The sequence below is a fragment of the Lagenorhynchus albirostris genome, chromosome 4, assembly GCF_949774975.1.
Source record: "Lagenorhynchus albirostris chromosome 4, mLagAlb1.1, whole genome shotgun sequence".
Lineage (NCBI taxonomy): Eukaryota > Metazoa > Chordata > Mammalia > Artiodactyla > Delphinidae > Lagenorhynchus > Lagenorhynchus albirostris.
Window position 1 is genome coordinate 83,564,094 of NC_083098.1, and position 24,000 is coordinate 83,588,093.

The 24,000-nt window shown below is 43.2% G+C and overlaps 2 protein-coding genes across 18 annotated transcripts in view; one reads left to right on the forward strand and one right to left on the reverse strand.

The window, feature by feature from the left end:
- The window catches only part of APBB2 (amyloid beta precursor protein binding family B member 2), a 377,265-nt gene extending 361,615 nt beyond the window's left edge, over nt 1-15,650 (forward strand). For 14 of the 17 annotated variants that reach the window (XM_060148293.1, XM_060148295.1, XM_060148297.1 and 11 more), the window contains 6 exons: nt 1,090-1,204; nt 3,779-3,866; nt 4,521-4,604; nt 6,284-6,399; nt 7,975-8,154; nt 11,831-15,650. In XM_060148293.1, the coding sequence (XP_060004276.1) occupies nt 1,090-1,204; nt 3,779-3,866; nt 4,521-4,604; nt 6,284-6,399; nt 7,975-8,154; nt 11,831-11,998 (751 nt within the window). In that variant the 3' untranslated portion in view covers nt 11,999-15,650. The remainder of the gene's footprint in view (nt 1-1,089; nt 1,205-3,778; nt 3,867-4,520; nt 4,605-6,283; nt 6,400-7,974; nt 8,155-11,830) is intronic. The other 3 variants (XM_060148299.1, XM_060148302.1, XM_060148303.1) reach the window with 2 other exon arrangements.
- A 2,771-nt stretch (nt 15,651-18,421) lies between these two features.
- The window catches only part of NSUN7 (NOP2/Sun RNA methyltransferase family member 7), a 61,371-nt gene continuing 55,792 nt past the window's right edge, over nt 18,422-24,000 (reverse strand). The window contains exons 11-12 of the mRNA XM_060147307.1: nt 19,657-19,780; nt 18,422-19,057 (exon numbers count right to left, since the gene is read on the reverse strand). Of these exons, the coding sequence (XP_060003290.1) occupies nt 18,422-19,057; nt 19,657-19,780 (760 nt within the window). The remainder of the gene's footprint in view (nt 19,058-19,656; nt 19,781-24,000) is intronic.

The following is a 24,000-nucleotide window of genomic DNA, read 5'->3' on the forward strand; positions in this document are numbered from 1 at the left end:
GCCCCTGGCCTGGAGCCGCTGCGGGATGGCCTGGGGCACAGCAAGGCCACAGGGCAGGCTTTCTGGCCGGGCCTTCACAGTGAACAGTTGCCTCCATTGGATAGACTGCTGTTCCTTCCCAAAGAAGCCAAGTCTGTGTTGGGGAAAAAAATCTATCCCAGTCTGTGAGAACACCACCAGCTCTTACCGTAAGAGAAGTAATTAATAAATTCATCCATGGTTATATCTACAGACAGGGATCCTGGCTTAGCGACACGTGCAGAGAAATCACTGTGACCCCTTACCAGATGGGTCAATCTGAGCATCTATTTTTCATAAATACTCTGATCTTTTAAGCCACTGTCCTCAATAACAACTGAGAAATTTAGTTGTGTGGTGTTATTCTTTTGAAGCCAGGTCGTGTCACGGGCACAGTATCCTTCTCATCAGTAAAGCAGATGCTGAAATCCAGCCCTAGCGGCACGCTCACCTCGGCGTCTGAGCTGACAGTATACAGGGTGACGCTGCCGCCGTCGCCCCAAGCCCTGGAGTAAGAGGTGTGTTTAGCAGAATCAAGTGCCTGTGACCGGACTTCAGTCTGTGGCGTCTCTTTGTGTCCCCGTGACTGTCCATCAACTTACTCCGCAGCTGCGGATCAGATCCGGTCTCTGGGCACACATTTACACATCAGAGCCTGTTGTTTTGCTTCTGCTACACACGACTGTAGCCTCACTCATGCAAATTCATGCTCCTCTCAAGCCTGTCTTCTGTTTTGTGATCATAATGTTTATAACCATGATATTTGCTGTTACTCTAGGCAGAAGGTTCCGGTAAGTTCGGTTTTCATTAAGCGTTGCTCGTGAAGGTTCCAGGAGCTCCACAGGCAGGGTCCGGGGAACACTGTAGTTATTTTACTCAGAAATGAATTCCTAGGATCCATGCAACTGTTCCTCTGTTTGAGGTGGCTGTTGACGTTTGTTTATTTTTTTAACCACCGCGTACTGTGTTTACCTCTGACGTGCTGGCTGCTCACTCAGTTAACATTCATCACTAGAATGTGTGTTGTGAAGGTTCCTCATTCTAATGTACCGATAAACTTTGTTTGCACAGAGATTTTGCTTATGTAGCAAGAGACAAAGACACAAGAATTTTGAAATGTCATGTATTTCGATGTGACACACCAGCAAAAGCCATTGCCACAAGTCTCCACGAAATCTGTTCCAAGGTAAGGTGGGTCAGGGCACAGGGGTCCGCCCTGCTCCTTTTTCCCCCGCCCACCACTCAGCAGGGAAGGGCGTGTGGAAGGACGGGGGAGTCGGCACATTGACCTGCAGGTCGAGCTGCAGGGGCAGCAGGCCGACCGCCAGCCCAGCCAGCGTGGTTAACGCTCTTTCTGCGTGTCAGGCGTCGTGCTAAATGGTACTCCACCTACAAACCTACAAAAGGAGTACGGCCTTGGTGCCTCCCACAGTCCAGGAGGTCTAATAGGTGGACAGCGGTGTGGCGGAGGAGCTGTGTATCCCGAGCCCAGCTGGAAAGCGGGGGCAGGGAGTCAGGGCAGCTTTCCCAGGGCGGGGGCCATCTGATCTGAGCCTGGACCCGGGAAGAAGGGAGCGGGGTACGAAACCAGCAGGTGTGTCTGTGGAAGTGCAGGCGGCCGGGGGTTGCCGTGAACACGTGCTGACGTCATAAGGCACACAGCGGCGAGGCAGGGCCGTGGTCACAGCCTCAGAGTCGCCGCCTTCCCCCCCCCCCCCCCCCCCCCGCAGAGCCCATGCCTACACGCTCGTCCCGCCCTCTGCCCGGCCCTTGTACTTGTCAGGACACGGCTGTGTGATGCAGCGGCTCTGGCCGCTGCAGAGCCCTTCCTTGTGTGGTCCTCCGTGTGTTTACTTGAGATGTGTGGCCTGTAGCAGAGGAGAGAGGTTCCTGGTTTGTCTCTTTGCTGGGCAGCTTTTGCGATTTGGAGGCGGTTGGAGCTGCGCGCTGTGCCTAGAGGGCTGGACACACGTGTCTGTCGTCCAGCCTTCCTGCTCCTGGCTTCCTCCTTTGTCCAGAGTGTCCCACCCCATCGCTTCAGCCACTTCCGGGTCTCGCGGCGACCAGGCTCCTAACCATTTTCTCCTGGCCACGCTCTGCTTGGTTCCCCCGAAGGAACCAGTGTTCCACAAGGGAGTCGACAGGGAACGGACCGTGGCCACAGTGTCCTTTGACCTCCAGGGATACATAGTTAATGTTCTCAGCAATCCCATTACCTGCTGGCCTGTGTTCCAGTAGTGGGAGCCAGGTCTCCAGGACGCTGTCCCCAACTTCCTTCAGCCAGGCCTTTCCACGCCCCAGACTTACTGCTTGAATCTAAACATAGGACTTTGCCGCCCCCTGTGTTAATGTCACCTTTCCAGTTCCGGGCTGGCATCGTTACCCAGCCTCACTCCCACAGGTCCTCCCGAGCTCGCCAGGCCCAGGTCACGACCACCTCCACAGCCCAGCCTGGCCTCCGCAGCAGGAGCGGAGCAGCTGTAAGCCACAGTTCCCAAGGGAAGGGTAGGGATGGGAGCTGCCCCAGCACCGGAATAGCGCAGCAGTCTGCCGCTCTGACCGAATGACTGGGACCTGCAGGGTGGGTGCTGGTCCGGAGACCCCGCGTCCACCCCAGCCCGTGTGCACGTTCCTGCACGGGTGGCACTGGGGCAGCTGCTTCCTGTGCAGCCCTGAAGCATGCTGCGCTGCCCGGGTTTCGTTTCCTCATTCGTTCACACAGCAAGTGTAACCGAATGCTGCTTATGTGCCAGGCACTGTCCTGAGGAGACAGCAGAGACCAAAAGAGAAAAAAAATCCTTGCCCTGGTGGAGCTTATATGCTAGCATAAAGCCCTCAGAACACAACCTGGCCCAGAGTCAGTGCTCAGTGAATCTTGGATTTTACCGTCAGCAGCCCTCCTGCCCGCTGACCCAGGCGCAGATCTGGAGACGGGCAGAGTGGAGCTCCGGGGGAAATGACTTGTTCCACTTGGGATGGAAAGCTCAGGCGGGGGATGAAGGTGTGAGTTGCTCTTGCGGTCATTGAAGGTGGCTTCTTGGAGTCCCTAAACCCACAGCACTGTGAACAGGGGTGCGAAGTGATGACTGTCAAGTGAAGATGTTAGTGCCCCCAACAGAGGAGAGGCATTTAGAAAGACGGCCGACAGATTTAAACAGTGTGACCATAACACCAACAGCAATAGCAGCTAATATTTCTGAGTGCTTGTATTTACTGTCAGGACTGAAATTATTTTATTATTAGGGACATAAATATTATCATCCACATGTGCAGTGGAGGAAACGAGACAAGAGGGCAGGTGACTGGCTCAAGGCCACTTACCGCTAGTAAGTGGCGGGCGTGGGATTTGAACCCAGGTACTCTGTCCCCAGAGCCCTGAAAAGAGTCCCTGAAAGTGGCCACGTGGAGGCAGCAGGGGGAGTCCGTTGCCCTGTGTTCCACCGACCGCTGTGGGCCGGGAGGTGTACGTGTGACCAGGGGGATCGTGCGGTAGAGGTGGGAGCCTGGTAAATGGAAGAATGAATTCCGAACAATCAGGAGACTGTTAGTTACTCTGAGGAACAGTCGTTCACTATTCTCCCTAGAGAAAATGGGCACAGTTCTCAAAACGTGCGGCTCCGAGATGGGGGTGAGGAGTCAGGCAGCAGACTGAAGCCAGTTTAACTTGGAAGTGAAGTCAGCGCAGACACTCCACTGGCTGGAACAGCTGAGGACACGGGGTCTGTAACCGTGAGCCAAAGCTGTGTTTTCTCTCCTTCAGATCATGGCCGAACGGAAGAACGCCAAAGCCCTGGCCTGCAGCTCCCTGCAGGAAAGGGCCCACGTGAACCTCGACGTGCCCCTGCAAGGTAGGTCGGCGCGCCTGCTCCTCTGCCTGGTGCTCTCTGCCCAGGTCACAAAGCGCAGGGTCTCGGACGGCTCCCTGGTGTATCTAGTCTCCCTCAGAACCGAGCTCGACTCAGCAGACCCGGGCCGAGCCCGCACTCGGGACCTCGGGTGCGGCTTAGAGCTGATTTTGTGTCAACAGGGTTAGGCATCAAGGGCCAGGATGAGTTTTATTGTTGTTGGACAAGATTAAAGAAAAGTATCTTTAGTGCTTTTGTAATTCATGTACAGCCTGGGGTAAGGGTCAGCTAGTTTAAAAATATGTGGGTTGCTATTTTGGGGAGTTCAGTTTAGTCATTTTTCCCGTCTCTGATTTCGCCCTCTGTGATTAAATTTCCTCAGGGCATCAACCTCCCCTAATAAATAGAGCACCCAAAGCTGCTACTTAGCACACATCCAAGAGAGAGTCACAGCTTAACACACAGATTCCAGTTCCTGCTTTCAAATGCTTTCCTACCTAGAAATGAAAGGTGAATGGGATTTTGATTGACAGCCCCAGTGTCTGGTGGAAGAAATGGCTGTTCTTATAGCATGATTGGCACACTGACCTCTAGAAACACAGGATGTTATGTGTCTGTTAGAACATTGAGAAAAATGTGTTGCTTTACTCCCTGTAGTAGATTTTCCAACACCAAAGACTGAGCTGGTCCAGGAGTTCCACGTGCAGTACTTGGGCATGCTACCTGTGGACAAACCAGTCGGTATGTGAAACGTGCATCGTCTTTCCACTTTGCAAGCGTTTGGGAGCTCATGAGAGATGTTCACCCTCCCATGGGGGTGGGGTCTGCTGTTGGCACTCCTTGCCTTGTCTCGAATCGGACCCTCACACTGTCACCAGCCAGAGCGCACAGACAGTCCTGATCAAAAGATCAGTACAGGACAGGCTAAGCTCCTCGGATGCATGGTCCCAGAATACAGGGACTTGAACAAAGTGGACCTGATTTCTCATTCACTCAGTCCAGAGCTGCGTGAGCCAGGGCTGTGGAAGGGCCCTGCCCCCAGAGATGGAAGCCTCGGTCCTGAACTGAGGCTTCCATCTCTGGGGCCAGGGTGCCTGCTTCAATCCTTGTCACGTGCTGGACGGGGAAAGGGGGCTGAAGGAACCCTCCTGCTTTCCTGTTAAGGTGTGACCCAAAAGTGCACACAGCAGTCAGCAGTCAGCTCACATCTCAGGGGCAGACTTTAGTTGCTTAGCCATACCAGGCTGGAAGGAGGCTGAGATAGGTAGCCTTTTCCTGGGTTAAAAAACGGCTGTGGGAAAATCAGAACCCTCACATACTGCTGGGGCGAATGTAAAATGGTGCAGCTGCCCTGGAAAACAGTCTGGCAGTTCCTCAAAAGTTAAATAGAGTTACCATTTGATCCAGCAGTTCTGCTCCTGGGCTTTGTATCCAAGTGAAACGAAAACGTGTGCACACAAAACCTCGTACACGAATGTTCACAGCAGCATCATTCATAATAGTCAAAAAGCAGAAACAACCCAAATGTCCATCAGCTGACAAATGGATAAATAAAATACACTTCCATACAGTGGTACTTCATTTGGCAATAAAAAGGAATGAAGTATTAGACATGCTGCAACATGGCTGAACCTTGAAAACATGATGCTGAATGAAAGAAGCCAGTCACAAAGGACCGTATCCTGTACGATTCCATTTATATGAGTGGCGTAGGCAGATCTCTAGAGATAGGGCTGGGTGGAAATGGAGGGTGACTTCCGAAAGGTACGGGGTTTCTTTTGGGGGTGATGAAAATGTTCTAAACCTGATGGTGGTGATGGTCGCACACCTCTGAATATACTAAAAACCGTTTGAGTTTTGCACTGTGAGTAAATTGTATGTGAATTATAGCTCAGTAACGTTGTTCTCCCACCCACCCACCACCAAAAGCAGCTGTGGGAACACCCAGCCAAAGAGCCCCATCGACTAGCACATGCTATTCGTGTCCAGGGGCCGCCCAAACTTGGCCTTATTTAGTGACAAAGGACAATGAAAGGTGATCAGGGTAATCTGGCAGATGCTGGCTTCTGTTGGGTCCCCTTTTTCAAGGTTCCTTGCTTAGGAAAAGGTAGCATTTGAATACTGTTTATACACTCGGAGCTGGGGAATCTTTGTAGAGAGGGAGGGAGGGAGAGTGATGTCCTGGTTAGACAGGACATCACACACTCCTTCTCTGGAGGTTCTCATGACCCTTCTCTCTGTTGAAAAAGCTGGCATTTCTTTTCTTTTGAGCAATGAAAGGCTCAAATGAAATGTCTTGTCTGGGGCTACAAAAAAAAAAAAGACCAGTCTGGGCATAGGTGTTACTGGGTGATTTGGGCCCACGTTTGTGATTCAGAAATAGCTTTAGGACCTTTTTCAGTTATCCCTTCCATCCACAGGAATGGATACCCTGAACAATGCCATAGAAAGTCTTATGACCTCGTCCAGCAAGGAGGACTGGCCCTCAGTGAACATGAATGTGGCCGATGCTACTGTGACTGTCATCAGTGAGAAGGTGAGAAGGGTGGCAGATGGAGTTGGCCTGTCAAACACAGTGAGGTTTCGGATACAATAAGCTTCCGTGAAACTTAGGCGCGTGCCAAGGCTTGGTCTCTGGGGAGTTGTGCTTGCTTGTGATTAAAAGAGCCTACATTAAAAAAAGAGAGACATTTTGCCCTTTGTGCCTAGATCTCTGCACACCTCAGAGGCTTCTATTCTGGCGTTCCTCATTCTTCCTTCCTACGAAGCCTGGGAGGTTGGAATCATTTGCTAGAGGTGACTGTGTGATACTAGCAGTAACTCACTAATAGGGCTTGGTTTTCTGGCCACTCTCCAGGCTCTGGTATTGACTGGGCTGTTATCTGGACTTGGGACATAGGAGATGCTTCTGTGGTGGAAGGTCCTGTGGTAGCAGGGACCACTGGTCATCTGGAGAGAGGCCAGCATTAGCCTCAACACAAATTATCTCAACTTTGTGGTTGAGGAAACTGAGGCACAGAGAGGTTAAGTAACTGCCCCCCAGGCACACAGCGAGAAGTAGCAGGATCAGTTTTCCATTCTGCCTCTGTGAGGCATCTGTCATGGAAAGACCGTAAGTCCTTGGTCTGCTCTTGCTTCTGTCCACTAGCAGCTCACCTTCAAGTCCAATTCAGTTTCTAAAGAGGAGTAAGATGCTCACTGACCCTGCCTGCCACTCCAGCCTGTGCCGCTGGATTTTCAAGTCTGCAAACATGCGGTGCCTCTTCCTACCTCAGCACCTTTGCAAGTGCGCTGCTCCTTCTGTGCTCTACCCCTTTGCCTTCCCAGCCCCTACGTAGACCTCAATGTAAACGTCATTTCTCCCAACAAAACTTCCCAGCCTCTAAGACCAGCTTAGTTTGCCTGTTAATCAGTCCCACAGCACCTGAGTGAATATTCAATAAGTCAAGATGTTAGTGAGCCAGAAGTCAGCATTTTTCTGGATGTATTTACTAATTTTCAAAAATTGCACATGGCTGCTGCAGAGGATGTGGTGTTCATAAGAATTCCAAACACTTCTTAACTCGGCACCATATGGGTACCAGTTTGTGAAAAAGAAATAAAAAAGTATTTGGCAACTTTTTGTTTTACACAGTTTTAGATAGAAATCTGATTCAATGTGCTGTTTAGTTGGGGAAGAAGACCTGTATGGAAAGAGAGCCCATGGCTCCTTTCCTCTTGGTGCTCTGGGGTTTCCGGTGGGTTTGCCTGGGCAAATGGGTTCTGAGCCACTGTATGGGCAATACGGAAAAAGTATACATGACATTGTTCCTGCCCACAGTGAAGCCACGGGCTTGGAGTCGAGCAGACAGAGTCCGGAACACACATACCCAGTCGCAGTGTGGTTCAGAGCAGATTAAATGCCGGAACGAGGCACCCACAGCAGTGAGGCCTCTCCAGACACATTTAGAAACTTGCCTTTCTAGAAAAATACAGTCCTCTCTAAATTCAGTCTGGCTGTATATTTTTAGACACCATTTCCTCTGTGCAGCCACTCCAGGCGGATTCTATGACTTAAGGTCCGAACGTGTCTGTGACTTTGGCCAGAGCTGCTGAACGGCGTCTCTTGCAGAATGAAGAGGAGATCCTGGTGGAGTGTCGGGTGCGATTCCTGTCCTTCATGGGCGTCGGGAAGGATGTGCATACGTTTGCCTTCATCATGGACACTGGGAACCAGCACTTTGAGTGCCATGTTTTCTGGTGCGAGCCTAATGCCGGTAACGTGTCCGAGGCAGTGCAGGCTGCCTGCATGGTGAGTGAGCCCGCTGCAGGGGTTCAACCCTCGGGCCCCTGCTTTTGTTTAATATGCCGTAAATTAGAGCAGAGTTACTGACTTAAAAGAAGCCAAGTCTGATCTCTAAAGTAAGTAATGCCTTGCTGTGTGACACCTTCACTCCTGCGGACAGAATCGTGACAAGCACTTTGCCGTCTTAAGAGGCCAGGACACCTGAAAGAAGGAGGACTGGATGGAACCAGGTTCTTCTGTAGAGACTCCAGGAACACTGAAAGCAATGATCTTCAAAACCACGGATTTGAGGCCTCTTAGTTCTTGATCCCTAAGTAATTTCAGTATGTGATCAGGAGACGCTGGTCATGTGTGAGTTGGTGCTGTTTGGAACCAACTCAATAATTCTTTAAAAATTCAGTGTATTGAATGGTTTTTATTCTAGATAGTTGGTCTAAGTGCATTGTTCTTACATACTTTGTTTATAGCTATGAACTCTATTCTTACCACGGCCCTGTTAAGTAGTTCTCTTTTATTTATAACAAAATAGAGGCTCAGAGGAAAGGACAGGCCCCAGGGCAGAGCTGGTAAATGACAGAGCCTGCGTTCACCCCCGAGCCTCCGGGTAATAAAGCCAGTGCTCTTTGTACCACATATGTGACTTCAAACAAACAGAAACACCTTGTCATTCATTCTGCAAATATCCTTTGAGCTCCTGTCATTCCCAGCACTGGGAAAGTTCTAGTAAGAAGGAGACATCCAAGCCTGGGCTGCATGGTGTATTCCAGCAACAGGAGGTAGGGTTGCTGGAGCCAAGTGGAAGGAGGCGAGGTCCATGTCCACGAAGGGCCTGTGATCTCATGCCAAGGTGTGACCTTCAGCAGAGATTGTTAAGCAGGAGAGTGTGTAGACCACGTTAGGCTTTAAAGCATACTCCAAAAAAGAGAGAAGAAAACAAAGTGGAGGTGGGTTGAAAGGATGGGGCAGAGGTGGGGAGATGACCAGGAGGCCAGTTTACTGGTCCTTGGGAGAGTTGCATCTAAACCAGGAGTGGCAGTGGGGAAAAGACAGGAGCAGGTGATGGAGAAACACCTGGCTGGCAATGAGGAATGCTGAATTCGAAGCACCTGCACTTCAGTTAACTCAATCCACCATTTGTAGGCTGGACTCTGGGAAGTTCAAGTAGGAATAAGACACGATCCTTGCATTACGGAGTTTAGGCCTATGGGGGAGACGGGTAAACCAGAATTCTGTTATGGTGTAGAAAGTGCTCTAAGTGAAAGTGTAAGACTGCACTGGATGGAGGAGTGACCGGGAGGAAGAAGGTGGCCCTGAAAGCGGGCCGCTCACCAGGTCTGTGGTGAAGGAGTAGCCGGAAGCACGCCGTTGAGATACTTGCTCGTTTGTTGGGGGGTTGGGGAGATCCTCACAGTTTTGAGGCTGAGGGAGATGAGCCAGTAAAGCCAGATTGAAATAGGGGTCATATTTGTAGTTGGACCAAGGTCTTGGTGGTAGATGAAGGGCCTGGGGTTGGGTTAGAGTGCTGCTTGGGTTAGAGTAACTTTGAGACCGGCCAGAAGATGCCCAGAGTCCAGGAACAGGTGGAGCTGAGGGCGGTGGAGGGCGTCCTCTGTTTCTTTACAGACAGTACACTGCTAGTTAACAAAGAGGGGAAAGAACGAGGTGGACGGATGGCAGAGGCAAAGGTCGGGGACGAGAAGAGAGCCAATTCGCTTTTATTTTAAAAGACACCTTTGAAACAGAGAGGAGGGGGGGAGGGGAAGGGAAGACCTGTGTTGTGCACTTATTATCTGGCTTCGTTCTCGCCACAGTCCTGTGTTAGAGTGCAGGTTCCCCTCAGGTGCTGCGGGGCCAGGATTCTAACTCAAGTCCACCTGCATATAAAGGACCGGGGCTGGGTGGAGGGGAGCAGCGCGGTGAAGCAGTCAAGATGAACCTCCTGACCAGGAGTAGGGATTTGAGATGGGATGAAGGGACTGTGTGAAGAAAACAGAAAATGGGAGAGTCCAGCCAAGCAAAAATCCATGGTGACTGTTGAGGTATTTTGTGAAATTGTAAAGGATCGTTAACAGATGGTTTTAGTCATAAAATGAATGGCTTTCAGCCTTAATTATACATTTTAAATGCTGATGGCAATTAAATAATTAGCTTTATCACTGGTTACAGTTTGTTCTGATTCCCAGGCTCATTTTCTCTCCTCTAGAAACAATTTCTACTCATTTGTTTACTATTTTAATTGTATTAGGGCCACCAGCTTAAGTGACTCAGCCAATCCAGCATAAGACATACCGGTAAAATCAAACCTTTCTTTACACTCTGTATCCAGCATTTCTAACTGGGTGGCCTTCCTCTTGATTCAAATCTGCATGATTCTCCATCTGAAATGTTTATGCATCAGTTTATACAATCTGAAATATCTCTGGCATTAACACATTCTGAATCTACTGAATTTTTAGGCATATTTTGCAGCTGAGTGGTATAGGCCCAGCTGAAACTATTTTGATGAAATTTAGAGGGAGATGGAGAGGGGTCCGCTTAATGAAATTCATCAGGCACAATTCTGATTTGCACTGGATATAACGTAACTAACATCAGAAACTCCGAGTCCAGTATACCATGCTGCGGTACCTGCCCATTATAAAACTGTGTTTGGAAGTGCATAGTTTTGATTGTGATGCAGACTTAGAAACATACTTTACACACAGGAGACGTGATAAATCGTTTTTCATATGATTGGGTTGAAAGGGGCTAATTTTTTGGCCTGTGGGCTGTGACAGCACATTGTGATAAGAGTCTTGCTGTACGACAGTTCATGCTTTTCACAGGGAAACATCAGCCTGTTTCACAGTTGTTCCAAGGAACCTATTAATATTTAAGTAGGTTTTTGAAAATCAGTTTAAGTGCTTGGATTTTTTAAGTGCTTGGATTAGAAAAAAAGCATTTGATACATTTTAACCTTTTAATCTAATTTTGAAGAATTACTTATCTTTGCATTGATACAAAAGCAGGTGGATTGTGACTTTGTTTCTGAAGGATGGAAACTGTCCCTGGTGCCAGTGCTAATGGATTTTTAAAAATTAAATCTATTAAGATTTAGACTTGTATATAAAATCCTGAAATCTTAGTAATTTTTTTTAAATTAAAGCAGGATGGGAACAAACATTTATGAATGCCTTCTGTGTTGCTAGGCCTGTCTGAGGCATTCTGCAGGTATTCCTTAATCATAACACTGTCTTTTAAGGTCGCCATTCTTCAGCCATTTTACAAATGAAGAAACTGAGGCTCAGAGAGATTGAATAACTTGCCTGGGGCCATACGGTTCACAAGTGGTAGAGCCAGATTCAAACCCTGCCCTTTCTACCATGCTGACCCTCACTCGGCTAGCCATAAACACCTACTTCATTACCTGTCTGAGGAAAAAGTTAATAATCTGTCTCCCAATCCTTTTTCTCTTCATTAGCTCTTTGACTATGAGGTATATTCATCGCAGCCTAACAATATAAAGAACTTCAAAAGAATTTAAAACACTCCACATTAAGGAAAAAAAAATAATAAACTCTTGGATTCGTGTTTAGGAGCTAGGTCGTTAACCTTTGGGAGTTAAATATATTTATGAATTAAGATCACGTTAAACAAGAAGGGATGATACATTATTAACGACCATACAACTTTCTAATTTCAGTTACGATACCAGAAGTGCCTGGTAGCCAGGCCGCCTTCACAGAAAGTTCGACCACCTCCTCCGCCAGCAGACTCTGTGACCAGGAGAGTCACAACCAATGTAAAACGAGGGGTCTTATCCCTCATTGACACTTTGAAACAGAAACGCCCTGTCACAGAAACGCCGTAGCTGCATATGTGAAAGGATCCTGTAACATTTACTGAAGATTGAATAGCTACACTAAAGAAGAGGAGCTGATCTCTGGCCTTCCATTCAGTTGCTGATGCTTTGTCTTCAGAGATTAATAACTTAACCAAACAGTGTTAGACAAGCATGTTCTCTCGTCTTGCCACCGTCGTGTGATATGAAAAGCATGACTAATTTTTTTTGCTGTCAGTAAGTTACATCATGAGCAGTGGAAGCTCCCTTTCTTACTGTAAATATCGTGAACATTATGTAACTTCACACACACAGGGAAGAATGTGGCCACACCCCTCCCAGTGAAGCAGCTGAGTCCTTGGAGTGAATGACACCTGGGTTAGTTTCACTGTCTTCTTGACTGGATCTGTCACAAGCAACTTTTAAGTCCTACAGCACTTTGCCCTGTTTTCAACATTGGAGTAGACACTGCATACCGGATACCACTGAATTGCTGTAAAAACAGGATGACTAGTTTTCGTTTTAGTTCTTCATAAAATCGAACCTTTGGTTGACAAAATTGGCTGTTGGCATCAGTATAGAAACCAACTGGCAACTTTCCTTGACGAGCTCTTTGACACATGGACACCATTTCATGTCTACAGCTGTTTGGGGGATGTTGGGAAAAAAGTGAAGCTTCAAAATTGAAAAACTAAATTTCAGAAATTAAAACAGAACAAAAATAGCCTTTCTGTTCAGATGGTTTTCAAACTGATTATTAAGAAAGAGATTAACAAAATTATAATGCATTTTGGGTGGGAAATATTTCAAACTTCTGCCTTATACTGTACAATGCAGCTAGAGAATTATAGTTCACTATGGCCATTCTCTACATAAACATTAAAATGAAATATTCCTCATAAGCCTTTCATCCTTAGTTTGATAATTAGCCAATATGCAACTTGGAGTTGAGGAAATGTCATTTATATTTTAGATCTCCACCACCACGTTGTTTTCCACCTCCTAGGTAAATGTTCTGCTAGGATTCTGCATCTAGCTCAATCTTACCTTAATGCTTTTTGCCCAGAAAGCTGTCTGTCCATCATGTATTGTCCATGGCAACAAACTTCATAAAATTGAACCTTTCTGAATTTATGTATTTAATATTAAAATTTGTTGGACTCTAGATATATTTTTAAATTTATATTTTTTCCATTTATGTTCAAGATTTAAAAATTTCATATCAGAGCAAAATATACATAGGAACAAAGGACTATTTAATAGGCTTCCCAAAAAACAGCACTTTCCTGCTTCTCTATCTATAGATGAGAGACTTAGCTGTAAACAGATTGAGACACTTGTTGATAATGTTTTAAAGAAGTTGCTAAGAAGCTCAATCTAGACATTAGTTTTGTTTACTTTTCAGTGATAAAATTACCATTTTACAACATCGTTGTAAAAGTAATGCTTTTTGTTTATCTACTGCTATGTACTTGTCAAAATGGTTTCCACATTCTTATCGTCACATTTGACCCTTATAGAGAAGGTACTAAACACATTTGAGAAATAAAAAATATGAATTAAAGAGGCTCAGTCACCTAGCCTAAGATCTCACAAAAGTTAGTGAGAAAGCCAGAACTAGGGCCCATGCTTCTCAACTCCCAGTTATTAAGTTATGCTGCTTCCACACCAGTCAGGAGGAGTCTTTCCAAAATTACGCTGGGCATATCCAGTTATTATCAGGCAATCTTAGGATTCCCTGTATAAGTAGGGAAGTATGTCCAAATTACTCATGCCGTGATTTAAAACCATTACCTGCTCTCAGTTTTCCTGCAGTGTGCCTCAAATGTGTTGTAGAGGACAGGATTCTACATGCAGTCCAGAGATAATGTTACATGTGGTAGAAATATTCCTAACTCATGATACTTAGCCACCAGAGAACATGATGGAATGAGTAGGTGGCCTCCTGCCTCTGTTCCCTCTCAGAATTCTGGAATTGTTTGCTAGCACCCTAGAGATGCCACTCTAGAAGTGGATTATACTCTCACCAGCCTGTACACTATTCTACTAAAGTTACCAGTGACATCCTAAGAAATTACTGCATTAAGAAAATCCTTACTGTGCCCTTCGAAAAGCTGTTCAAAATTCAATCTTGATGATCTTTCATCGTGACCTCCACAGTGAAACAAACATTTTAGTGTGATAAACTTCAAAATTCTTAAAAAAGTGATCCACTTTTATATTGGACATCTCTACCAGAACCCATTCATTTTTTTTTTAAGGCATACATATGTTTTCAGGATCAAGAATACTGAGCTAGCTTTAAGTAGCAAACTGATTTATATATGCAATTATGGATGCATTAAGATGAATGATAGCCTTTACATACTGAAAACTTTACTGCAGATACTTTGTTTTAAAAATAGCTTTGCATACTAAATGCAATTAATTTTATAAAATTAATTATGTTAAGCCGTATGTTCAGACACTTTCTGCCATGGCCAAAAAGTATGTATGAAAGTATGTGTGTATTTTCTGTGAAAGGATGCTAGCGTTTTACCTGATACTGTAGTGACACTTCAGTTATCTATGCATTCTTTGTATCTGTGATTTGGTAAACAGGCAGCCATGTTCACTATGCCTTGTATGTCTTATCATTTTTTTAATTAACCTGTTAAATACAGCTTAAAATATTTTTATTTTATTTATTCTATTTTTACTGAAATATACCGCATTATTGTGTTAATGTATTATCTTTACTGGATATTATCTCTCAATGTATCCAGGTCTAAGTAATCTCAGTGAACTATACATTGCCTAAAAGGTGGTTTTGTAATGATTTGTAGTCACATTTTTATTGGAATATGTATAAGAAAAGGCAAAATACTTAAAAGTTCCTTTTATTTTTTAAAAGCAGCTAGATAGACGCATACTTGCCAACTCACATATGTGCTCCTTGGCCGCATCAAGGGGAATAGCCAACATGCCTATGGCTAAAAAATTTACTTTGCAAACTTAAAGCACTGCTTGGTGCTTCGTTTTTATATCCTTCACAACACATGTGAGCTCATCTAAGAGACAGACACATGTCCTCCTGCCCTTTGTTTACACCTGGATATATGATCACCCATAGCTAATTAGGACCATTGTTTTTGTTTGTGTCTGTCTTACTGCATGAAGCGACATTAGACCCATTTCCATTAAAATAAGCTCTTGGTGATAAACTGTTGGCACTGCTACTTTTTAAAAAATTCCACTTTATGATTTTATGACGAACATTTGTACAATTCTACATGAGGTCATTTACTAGAAGCCCTAAATCTTTCCTCCTCTTCTTATATGACACACACTCATTTCATAAGCATTGCAACAGAAACTCAAGATTTCGTAAACAATGTGAGAAACATTTCCCTAACTGATATTAGCACAGCTTAACTAGTAAAAGCATTAGCTCTGTAGTTTGCCAGGCTCACTTAACCCAATACACAGCTAACGTGTGTTATACAGCCAGTAAAATGAAGTTTATTTCAGCTTCAGGGAAAAGATACTGCTCACACTTTATCAGTGAGAGCACTCCCTGCCATCCAAAGCAGCTTGTTTATCCCAAAAGAACATTTGGTTTTGCTTTCTGCCCCTTTTGCTGTTGACCACTTTTACACATTTAAATGTAATATGTTATGAGAATAAACTTAGCTGCGTAAAATGTTTGGCTCATTTATCTGACATCAGTCATACATACCCAGGAATAGAAATAAAAGTTTAGTGTCTCCACGCCAGTCATTCTATTTTCAAATTATTCTTATCTCAAATTAAAAGTCATTTTAGTAATGTAAGATTCTGCTTTGATTATTGTATATTTCCACCTGGTAAGAACTAGGAAGTAACTTTAAATTTTGAATAATTCATTGCATGGTCCTTACCTTGGTACTCAGGAAGGAGAGCAGGCATTTTGGACATAGAGGCCTATTCAGTCACCAACTTGATGCTTGTGTAAGCACTCTTTCTAGTGTTAAAAAAGTCCATCTTTCCTTGAAGAGCCTGATATCAAAGAATGAAAGATAGAGTTGTACAGGCACTAAATCCAAAATGAAAGGTGACTAGAAAAACAGCAGTTGAACCTGGCTTAGTTTAACTGTTAGACATATGGAAGAAGATAAATAGAATTTAAAGTGTGTACCCATTTTTTGTTCATCTTGCATTTCCCCCAGTAGTTTACCTTTTTCCTCAATCAAAGGCAGTTACTCTCAAAGAGCAAAATTTCATTTGGTTTCAGGTATTACATAGTGGTAAATAATTACACATTAAAAATCTGAATTTGCTATTGGAGTATCTAAAAACCAGTAATTTCATTACTTTAGATTTTTGCAGCACTTTTCTCTAAGAAGCTGAAAAAAGAAAAATGTCAATGTGATCAATATTCTCCTTTACTAGAATTCTCCCATATTGGTTTTAATCCAAAGTATTTCCCTTTTTAGTCTACCAAAATATGTAAATAATTGATCACATCCTTCTTAGAAGATTCCAAAGAAGAAAACTGCAGGCTTAATGAATGAATGGTTTAATTCAGAATCTCCATATACTTAGAAAAATAATTTATGACAGGATTCATGTTATGAGATACTGAAGATAAGGGGCTAAAGTTGTGATGTGACATGAACCACATGCTGCTACAGAGATCAGAAAAATATCCTGAACTATTTCATAACTGTGAGTTTTCGTCTTATAATAACTATTAGCAGAAAATAAAAATCTCAGACCTGCTACTTTTGGACAATGGAATACTCTTCAGCCTGGGGCAGAGGAAAGATGTAAGGAAAGGGATAAAAGATCCCTGGGGTAAAATATCAGCTCTTTACTGAACAAGTTCAGTTCACCTGCACTGGCCTCCCAGAGGCACGGAAGGCTCTAAGCCAGAGAGTGGGAATAGGAGGAAACCATACTATAACTTTCAGAGCAAATGTTATATAGTTTTTGATTTTTGAAAGTAGTAAAATAAGCTGAGCATTTAAAACATTTCTGTATTTTTTAAGAGTCATAATTAACAGAATTCTTTTGGGATTTAAAAATAAGTCTGGTTCAAGTATAAAAAGTCATGTTTCATTTCTTCACTGACATTTTACTAGTAAGTGTAAATCTTCAGTTAAAAAAATTTATTACTGCTAAAATGAAATTCACCCTTTTCTACCCTCACTTCAAGTGAGAAAATTATACAATATTAGAGCTGAAATAGACCTAAATATTCATCTTGAAGAGGATAATAGTCTACTAAAATCATGCCACCTGAATTGAAATTTAGGAATTTATTTAACACTATTCAACACAACTGGATTCTGAAAACACAACTTTAAATTCAAACTCTTTGTGTCTATGAACATGTTTTTAAACAGTAGGATTTACAGTTGTAACATATTTGATTTAATGTCACTTTCTGTTGCCATGATGAAAAAAAATCAGTAGACCCAGAAATGATAATCATAACCAGTTCTTGGAAGGCAATTGATAATACAGTCAAGATGAACTGACTTTCAATATAATTAAAATAGTGCTACAATATATTTTAATTGAGCATCAGAAATGACTTACCAAAGTTTGATTACTGTGTGCCACTTGAAATGACCATCTCACCTGATCTTTGAATCATAAACTTGTATAGATTTCTTCAACAATTGGGGTGTCACTTGTATTCAGCAGTTTGGCCTCTTCCTCAGAATTACTATTTAGATGGAAATTTGCTACAGTCACTTTTTTTACAACAGTATTTGGCATAAATAGTTAAAAGGGAAAGCTTATGTTCAGTCTGCTCAGGATCCTAGAGGTTCTTCCAGTGAGAAACAGTTTTCACTCTGAATGGACAGCTGAACTACTCACACCTAGAACTTTGGACCTTCCTGTTCTTCCTATTCATACTCAACTTCAATCACATTACAAAAGCTCATAACATCTCCTATTTTAATGTTTAAGGAAAAAAAAATCAACCTCTATAGTGATTGAAAATTTTAAACTACAGCTGACTCGATACTGAAAAGCAATCTATAGTCCGTGCAAGAGCATCTTTTCCAAACCTATGCTTTCTAAATAAACTGCCTCACAATTTAACTTTGAAAAGAAGTCTGTTCTAAGGCACACAGTGTTTCCCTTCAGGAAAAATTGTTGCAGCTTTAAAACCAGTGTCCTAAGTCCAGACAGAAAGTTAACAAGAGTGAGACAAGTTCTAACAGCTGATACTGAGTCTACAACTGAACGTTCTAAAACAGATCAGCACCCAGCTACTGAACTCTCTGAATTCTGCTTTGCTTAACTCACCTACATTATTCTCACTTGTCTTAATTCACTTGAAGGTAATAATCACATTTAGAAGATACTAAATGACCAAAAGGATGAGTATTTTGTGTAGGGATGTCTAACCTTCAGAGAAATATCAGACTTTGGGAAAAAACCCTACTACTCTTGACCCCTGTAAAAAACACAAGACAGTCAAAGCCATGGTCGAGGATGCCTGGGTAGAGAGGAAGGTAAGTTTTCTTGTTTTTTCCCTCTACTTGGTATTGATGGTGTGGGAAGATAGCCAGGCATGACAGTCTTGGGCCCAGCGCAATGACAGTAAAAATGTTGAGTTGGTATCTGAGATCCGATCCCTTGGGGACTAGAAAATGGCAACATTACTGGAGGCAAAACAATCTCTATGGGTTTCAGTGCAATCATTCTGTCTTCTGGGCGAGGTCTTACAAAGTTTGTCATCCGTTCATATGGTCTGGAGGGAGGTGTGTTCTTCATAAATGTAGGCACTAAAGGATTGGTGGTGGGCTTGTTGGATTTTCTGACCTGTGAGGAAGAACCCACTTGATTTGTATTCTTCTGTGGAAGAGATGTTTTTGTTGTTAACGTCCCTGACTGATGAGCACTTGCGTTAGTTTCTTGACTCAGGAACTCAGCAATTTTCATCTGGATGCCCCTACTATCAGAAGTGGAAGATTTTGGCAATGACATTTTTGACTTTTTCTTCTTCTTCTCACGTTTTGAAGGTTTACCCAACTCGATCCCATCCAGTAGACCCTTTGCTGCAGCACGAGCCAAAACATCTTTCACAGACACTGTCTCAGATGGGTCCCGCTATAATTAAATGTGGGAGTTAATTGTTACTTTGCATATTACAAATACTTATCAGTGTTTCAGTAAAGATAAAAGAATATCTTTGTTATACTAAAAGAAATAGTTTTTAGACCTTAGTCTCTAATATATCCTATAAGCCTCAGGAAACTACTTTCTTTGTACTTAAATCTCCCCATTTGTGAACCTGATAGAAAAAAAAAAAAGAAAAAGGATTACAGAGCTTATTCTTTTTTGAATTTTTTAATTTAATTTAATTTTTTTATACAGCAGGTTCTTATTAGTTATCTATTTTATACATATTAGTGTATATATGTCCAGAGCTTATCTCATATCTGTGAGCTAAAATGAACTGGATATTGACAAAGTGCTTGGAGAAGTGGGGGTGGAGAACAGGCAATGGAAAAACACTCAGGAGGACAATAAAGATAAAAATAGGGATTTCCACCATACAATAATAATTGTTTTTCCTGCCCTTTAGCTATTTATGAAATAAGCATACCATTATGAAATGCTCATAAAGTTCCTACATTCCTATTATGAGACTTTGTTGTTTCTTAATTCCTAAGTATGAAATGGATTGGGATTTTTTTTATCCTTACCTCCCTTGTTAGAACCGAAAGAAAACAACCATTGGTAATTTCAGATGGTTCCATTCTGAAAAATTTGTCAGTGGACAAATGTATTTCCTTTAAGGAGCAGAGTGGAAGGACAGGGGGACTAAGCCTGCAATAGGTAACAGCAAACAATTAACAGTTAGAATGTCTTATTTGCCAATGGAGGGAGACAGTAAATTGCAACCAATTTTCTTTTATTATGTTTTACCCATTATTTAAACAAAAATTCCAAATAAGAATAAAATGTCAAGGGGAGGGATCAAGATGGTGGAGTAGTAGGATGTGGAGCTAACCTCCTCCCACAAATACATCAAAGATACATCTACAGGGCTTCCCTGGTGGCGCAGTGGTTGAGAATCTGCCTGCCAATGCAGGGGACACGGGTTCAAGCCCTGGTCTGGGAGGATCCCACATGCCGCAGAGCAACTGGGCCCGTGAGCCACAACTACTGAGCCTGTGCATCTGGAGCCTGTGCTCCGACAAGAGAGGCCGCGACAGTGAGAGGCCCGTGCACCGTGATGAAGAGTGGCCCCCACTCACCACAACTAGAGAAAGCCCTCGCACAGAAACGAAGACCCAACACAGCCATAAATAAATAAATAAATTTATTTAAAAAAAAAAATACATCTACATGTGGAACGATTCTCAGAACACCTACTGAACCCTGGCAGAAGACCTCAGACTTCTGAGAGGGCAATAAAATCTCCACATAATCAGGTAGGACAAAAGAAAAAAGAAAAAAAGGGAGAAAGGAATCAGGACAGGACCCTGCGCCCCTGGGAGGGAACTGTGAGAGAGGAAAGGTTCTGGCACCCTGTGAAGTCCCCTCACCAATGGGGAGATCAGCTGGGACGGAGGGGGAGCTTTGGAGCCTCAGAAGAGAGCACAGAACTGGTGTGCAGCAGGCAGAATGGAAAGAGACCTGCACAGACAGTCAGTATCACAGCGTTGCACTCCCCAGCCTGAGACGTGCATCCACGAGTGTGGCCGGGGGCTGGGAGCTGAAGCTTGGGCTATGGAGGTCAGACCTGGGGTGAAGACTGGGGTTGGCTGTGGGGAAACAGCCTGAAGGGGCTGGATTTTGGGATGACTGAAACCAAGGGTGTACACAGAGGAAGCCCAGGCCCACCATAGAGGTAAGGTGCCACTGTTGAGGGCACGCGAGGGGAGGGGCGGGACCTGCCACAGCAGCCCCGTTCCCTGCACATGCACTCTAAGGTGACAGGACACTGCCTGCACGAGCTCCAGGAGCAGGCACCAACCACTGCTGTGGGCTCAGGGGTGGGCATGAGCCACCAATGCCATCGCAGGCTCCAGGGGCACGAGTGAGCCACCACCACACCGAGAGCTCTGGGAGCGGGTGCCAGCTGCCACCTTTGCGGGCTCTGGGAGAGAACGCCAGCCACTGCCTCTGCACACCCCCTATCAATGGGATAACAGCCAGCACACACTGAGGAAAGAGACAGCAGGCATCCATACTAAAAACAACGCTTACACCAAAAATATTAAAACCACACAAGCTACACAGGGCTGCTCCTACATATAAATAGCCCTCCAAGACCACAGTAGATAAGTGTTTCTCCTAAACTCACAGAGTAAAGGAAATATAAGTAAAACAAAGAAGCAGAGGGACCACTCCCAGTTAAAAGACCAAGAGAATTTCCCTGAAAGAACAATGAAATAGACCTCTTCAGTCTAACAGACGCTGAGTTCAAAAAGGAGATAATGAAAATACTGAAGGAATTAAGAAAGTTTATCGACAGAAATGCAGATTACTGTAAAAAGGAGCTAGAAACTATAAAGAGGAGCCAAGAAAAATTAAAAACTCATTTGCTGAGATGAAAGCTGAGCTAAAGGCAATGAACAGCAGAATGAATAATGCAGAAGAACAAATAAGTCATCTGGAAGATAGAATAATGAAAATCACCCAATCAGAACAGCAGATAGAAAGGCAAATTAAGGGCTTCCCTGGTGGCGCAGTGGTTGAGAGTCCACCTGCCGATGCAGGGGACACGGGCTCGTGCCCCAGTCTGGGAAGATCCCACATGCCGCGGAGCGGCTGGGCCCATGAGCCATGGCCGCTGAGCCTGCGTGTCCGGAGCCTGTGCTCTGCAACGGGAGAGGCCACAACAGTGAGAGGCCTGTGTACTGCAAAAAAAAAAAAAAGAAAAAGAAAAAAAAAGGCAAATTTTAAAAAAAAATGAAAGCAATATAAGACATGTATGGGATAATATAAAGCTTGCCAATCTACCCATAATAGGGATTCCAGAGGAGAAGACAGAGAAAAAGGGATCGAAAATGAATTTGAAGAAATTATGTCTGAAAAATTCTCAAACCTAAAGAAGGAAACATAAATCCAGATACAGGAAGGAGAGTCCCAAACAAGATGAACCCAAACAGACCTACACCAAGACATATTGTAATTAAAATGGCGAAAGTTAAAGAGAGGATTCTGAAGGCAGCAAGAGAAGAACAAAGTCTTAGTTACAAGGGAACCCCCATAAGGCTATCTGCTGATTTCTCTACAGAAATGTTACAGTACAGAAGGGAGTGGCAAGATATATTCAAATTCCTGAAAGGGAAAAATGTGCAACCTAGAATACTATACCCAGCAAGATTATCATTTAGAATAGAAGGAGAGACAAAGAATTTCTCAGATAAGCAAAAACTAAAAGAATACAGCAATACTAAACCTATCCTAAAAGAAGTATTGAAAGGTCTTCTCTAAATAGAAGAGAAGCAAGAATGTATAGAAAAGAGAAAATCACAATTGGAAAGGACTAGGACTTCCAATACTATGTTGAGTAGAAGTGGTGAGAGTGGGCATCCTTGTCTTGTTCCAGATTTTAGCAGGAATGCTTTCAGTGCTTCCTGCTAAATGGCATCGGTGCCATTTATGGCATCAGTGGCTTATTTAAATCACTTAACTCAGTACACAGATTTTTAAAAAATCAAAACATTTTTGTGAAAATGATAACAATGAACAGCGAAAGGATAAACATGAAGATGTAAAAGAGGACATCAAAATCATAAAATGTGGGGAAGGAAAGTAAGAAAATGTAGATTCTCTTTTTTTCAGAATGTGTTTGAGCCTATATGACTATCAGTCTAAAGCAAGTAGATATAGGAAGGGGTTAACATACTTGAAAAACAGAATAACCACAAATCAAAAACACACAATAGATTCACAAAAACCAAAAAGAACACAAGCATAAAATAAAAGGAAATCATCAAACCACAAAAAGCAAAACAAAAGGAAAAAGAAAGGAACAAAGAAACACAGAATCAACTGGTAAACAAGGTTTAAAATGGCAATAAATACGTATCTATCAATAATTACCTTAAATGTCAATGGACTAAATGCTCCAATCAAAAGACACAGAGTGGTGGATTGGATTAAAAAACAAAAGCCTACAATATGCTGCCTACAAGAGACCCACTTTAGGGCAGGAGACACACATAGATTGAAAGTAAGGGGATGGAAAAAGATATTTCATGCAAACAAAAATGACAAGCGGGGGTCACAATACTCATATCAGACAAAACAGACTTCAAAACAAAGGCCATAAAGAAAGATAAAGATATATTACTATATAATGATAAAAGGATCAATACAAGAAGAGAATTTTACACTCATTAACATATATGCACCTAATACAGAAGCACCCAAATATATAAAACAAATACTAACAGACATAAAGGGAGAAATTGACAGGAATACAATAATAGTAGGAGACTTTAACATCCCACTCATATCAATGGAAATATCTTCTAGACAGAAAATCAATACGGCAACACAGATCCTAAATGATAAAATTGAACAGTTAGACTTAACTGATATTTTCAGGACATGACAACTAAAAAAAACCAGAATACACATTCTTTTCAAGTGCACATGGAACATTCTCTAGGGCTGACCATATACTAGGGCACAAGACAAGCCTCAACAAATTGAAGAGTATAGAAATTATCTCAGACATCTTTTCTGACCACAATGGCATGAAACTAGAAATCAACCACAGAAAAAGAAATGAGAAAAAAAACGACTACATGGAGACTAAACAACATGCTATTAAAAAACCAGTGGGTCAATGACAAAATCAAAGAGGAAATTTAAAAATACCTTGAGACAAATGACAAAGAAAACACAACCAAACAAAATCTATAGGATGCAGCAAAAACAGTTCTTAGAGAGAAGTTCATAGTGATACAGGCCTTCCTCAAGAAACAACAAAAACCTCAAATAAACAACCTAACCTACCACCTAAAAGAATTACAAAAAGAACAAACAAAACATAAAGTCAGCAGAAGGAAGGAAATAATAAAGAT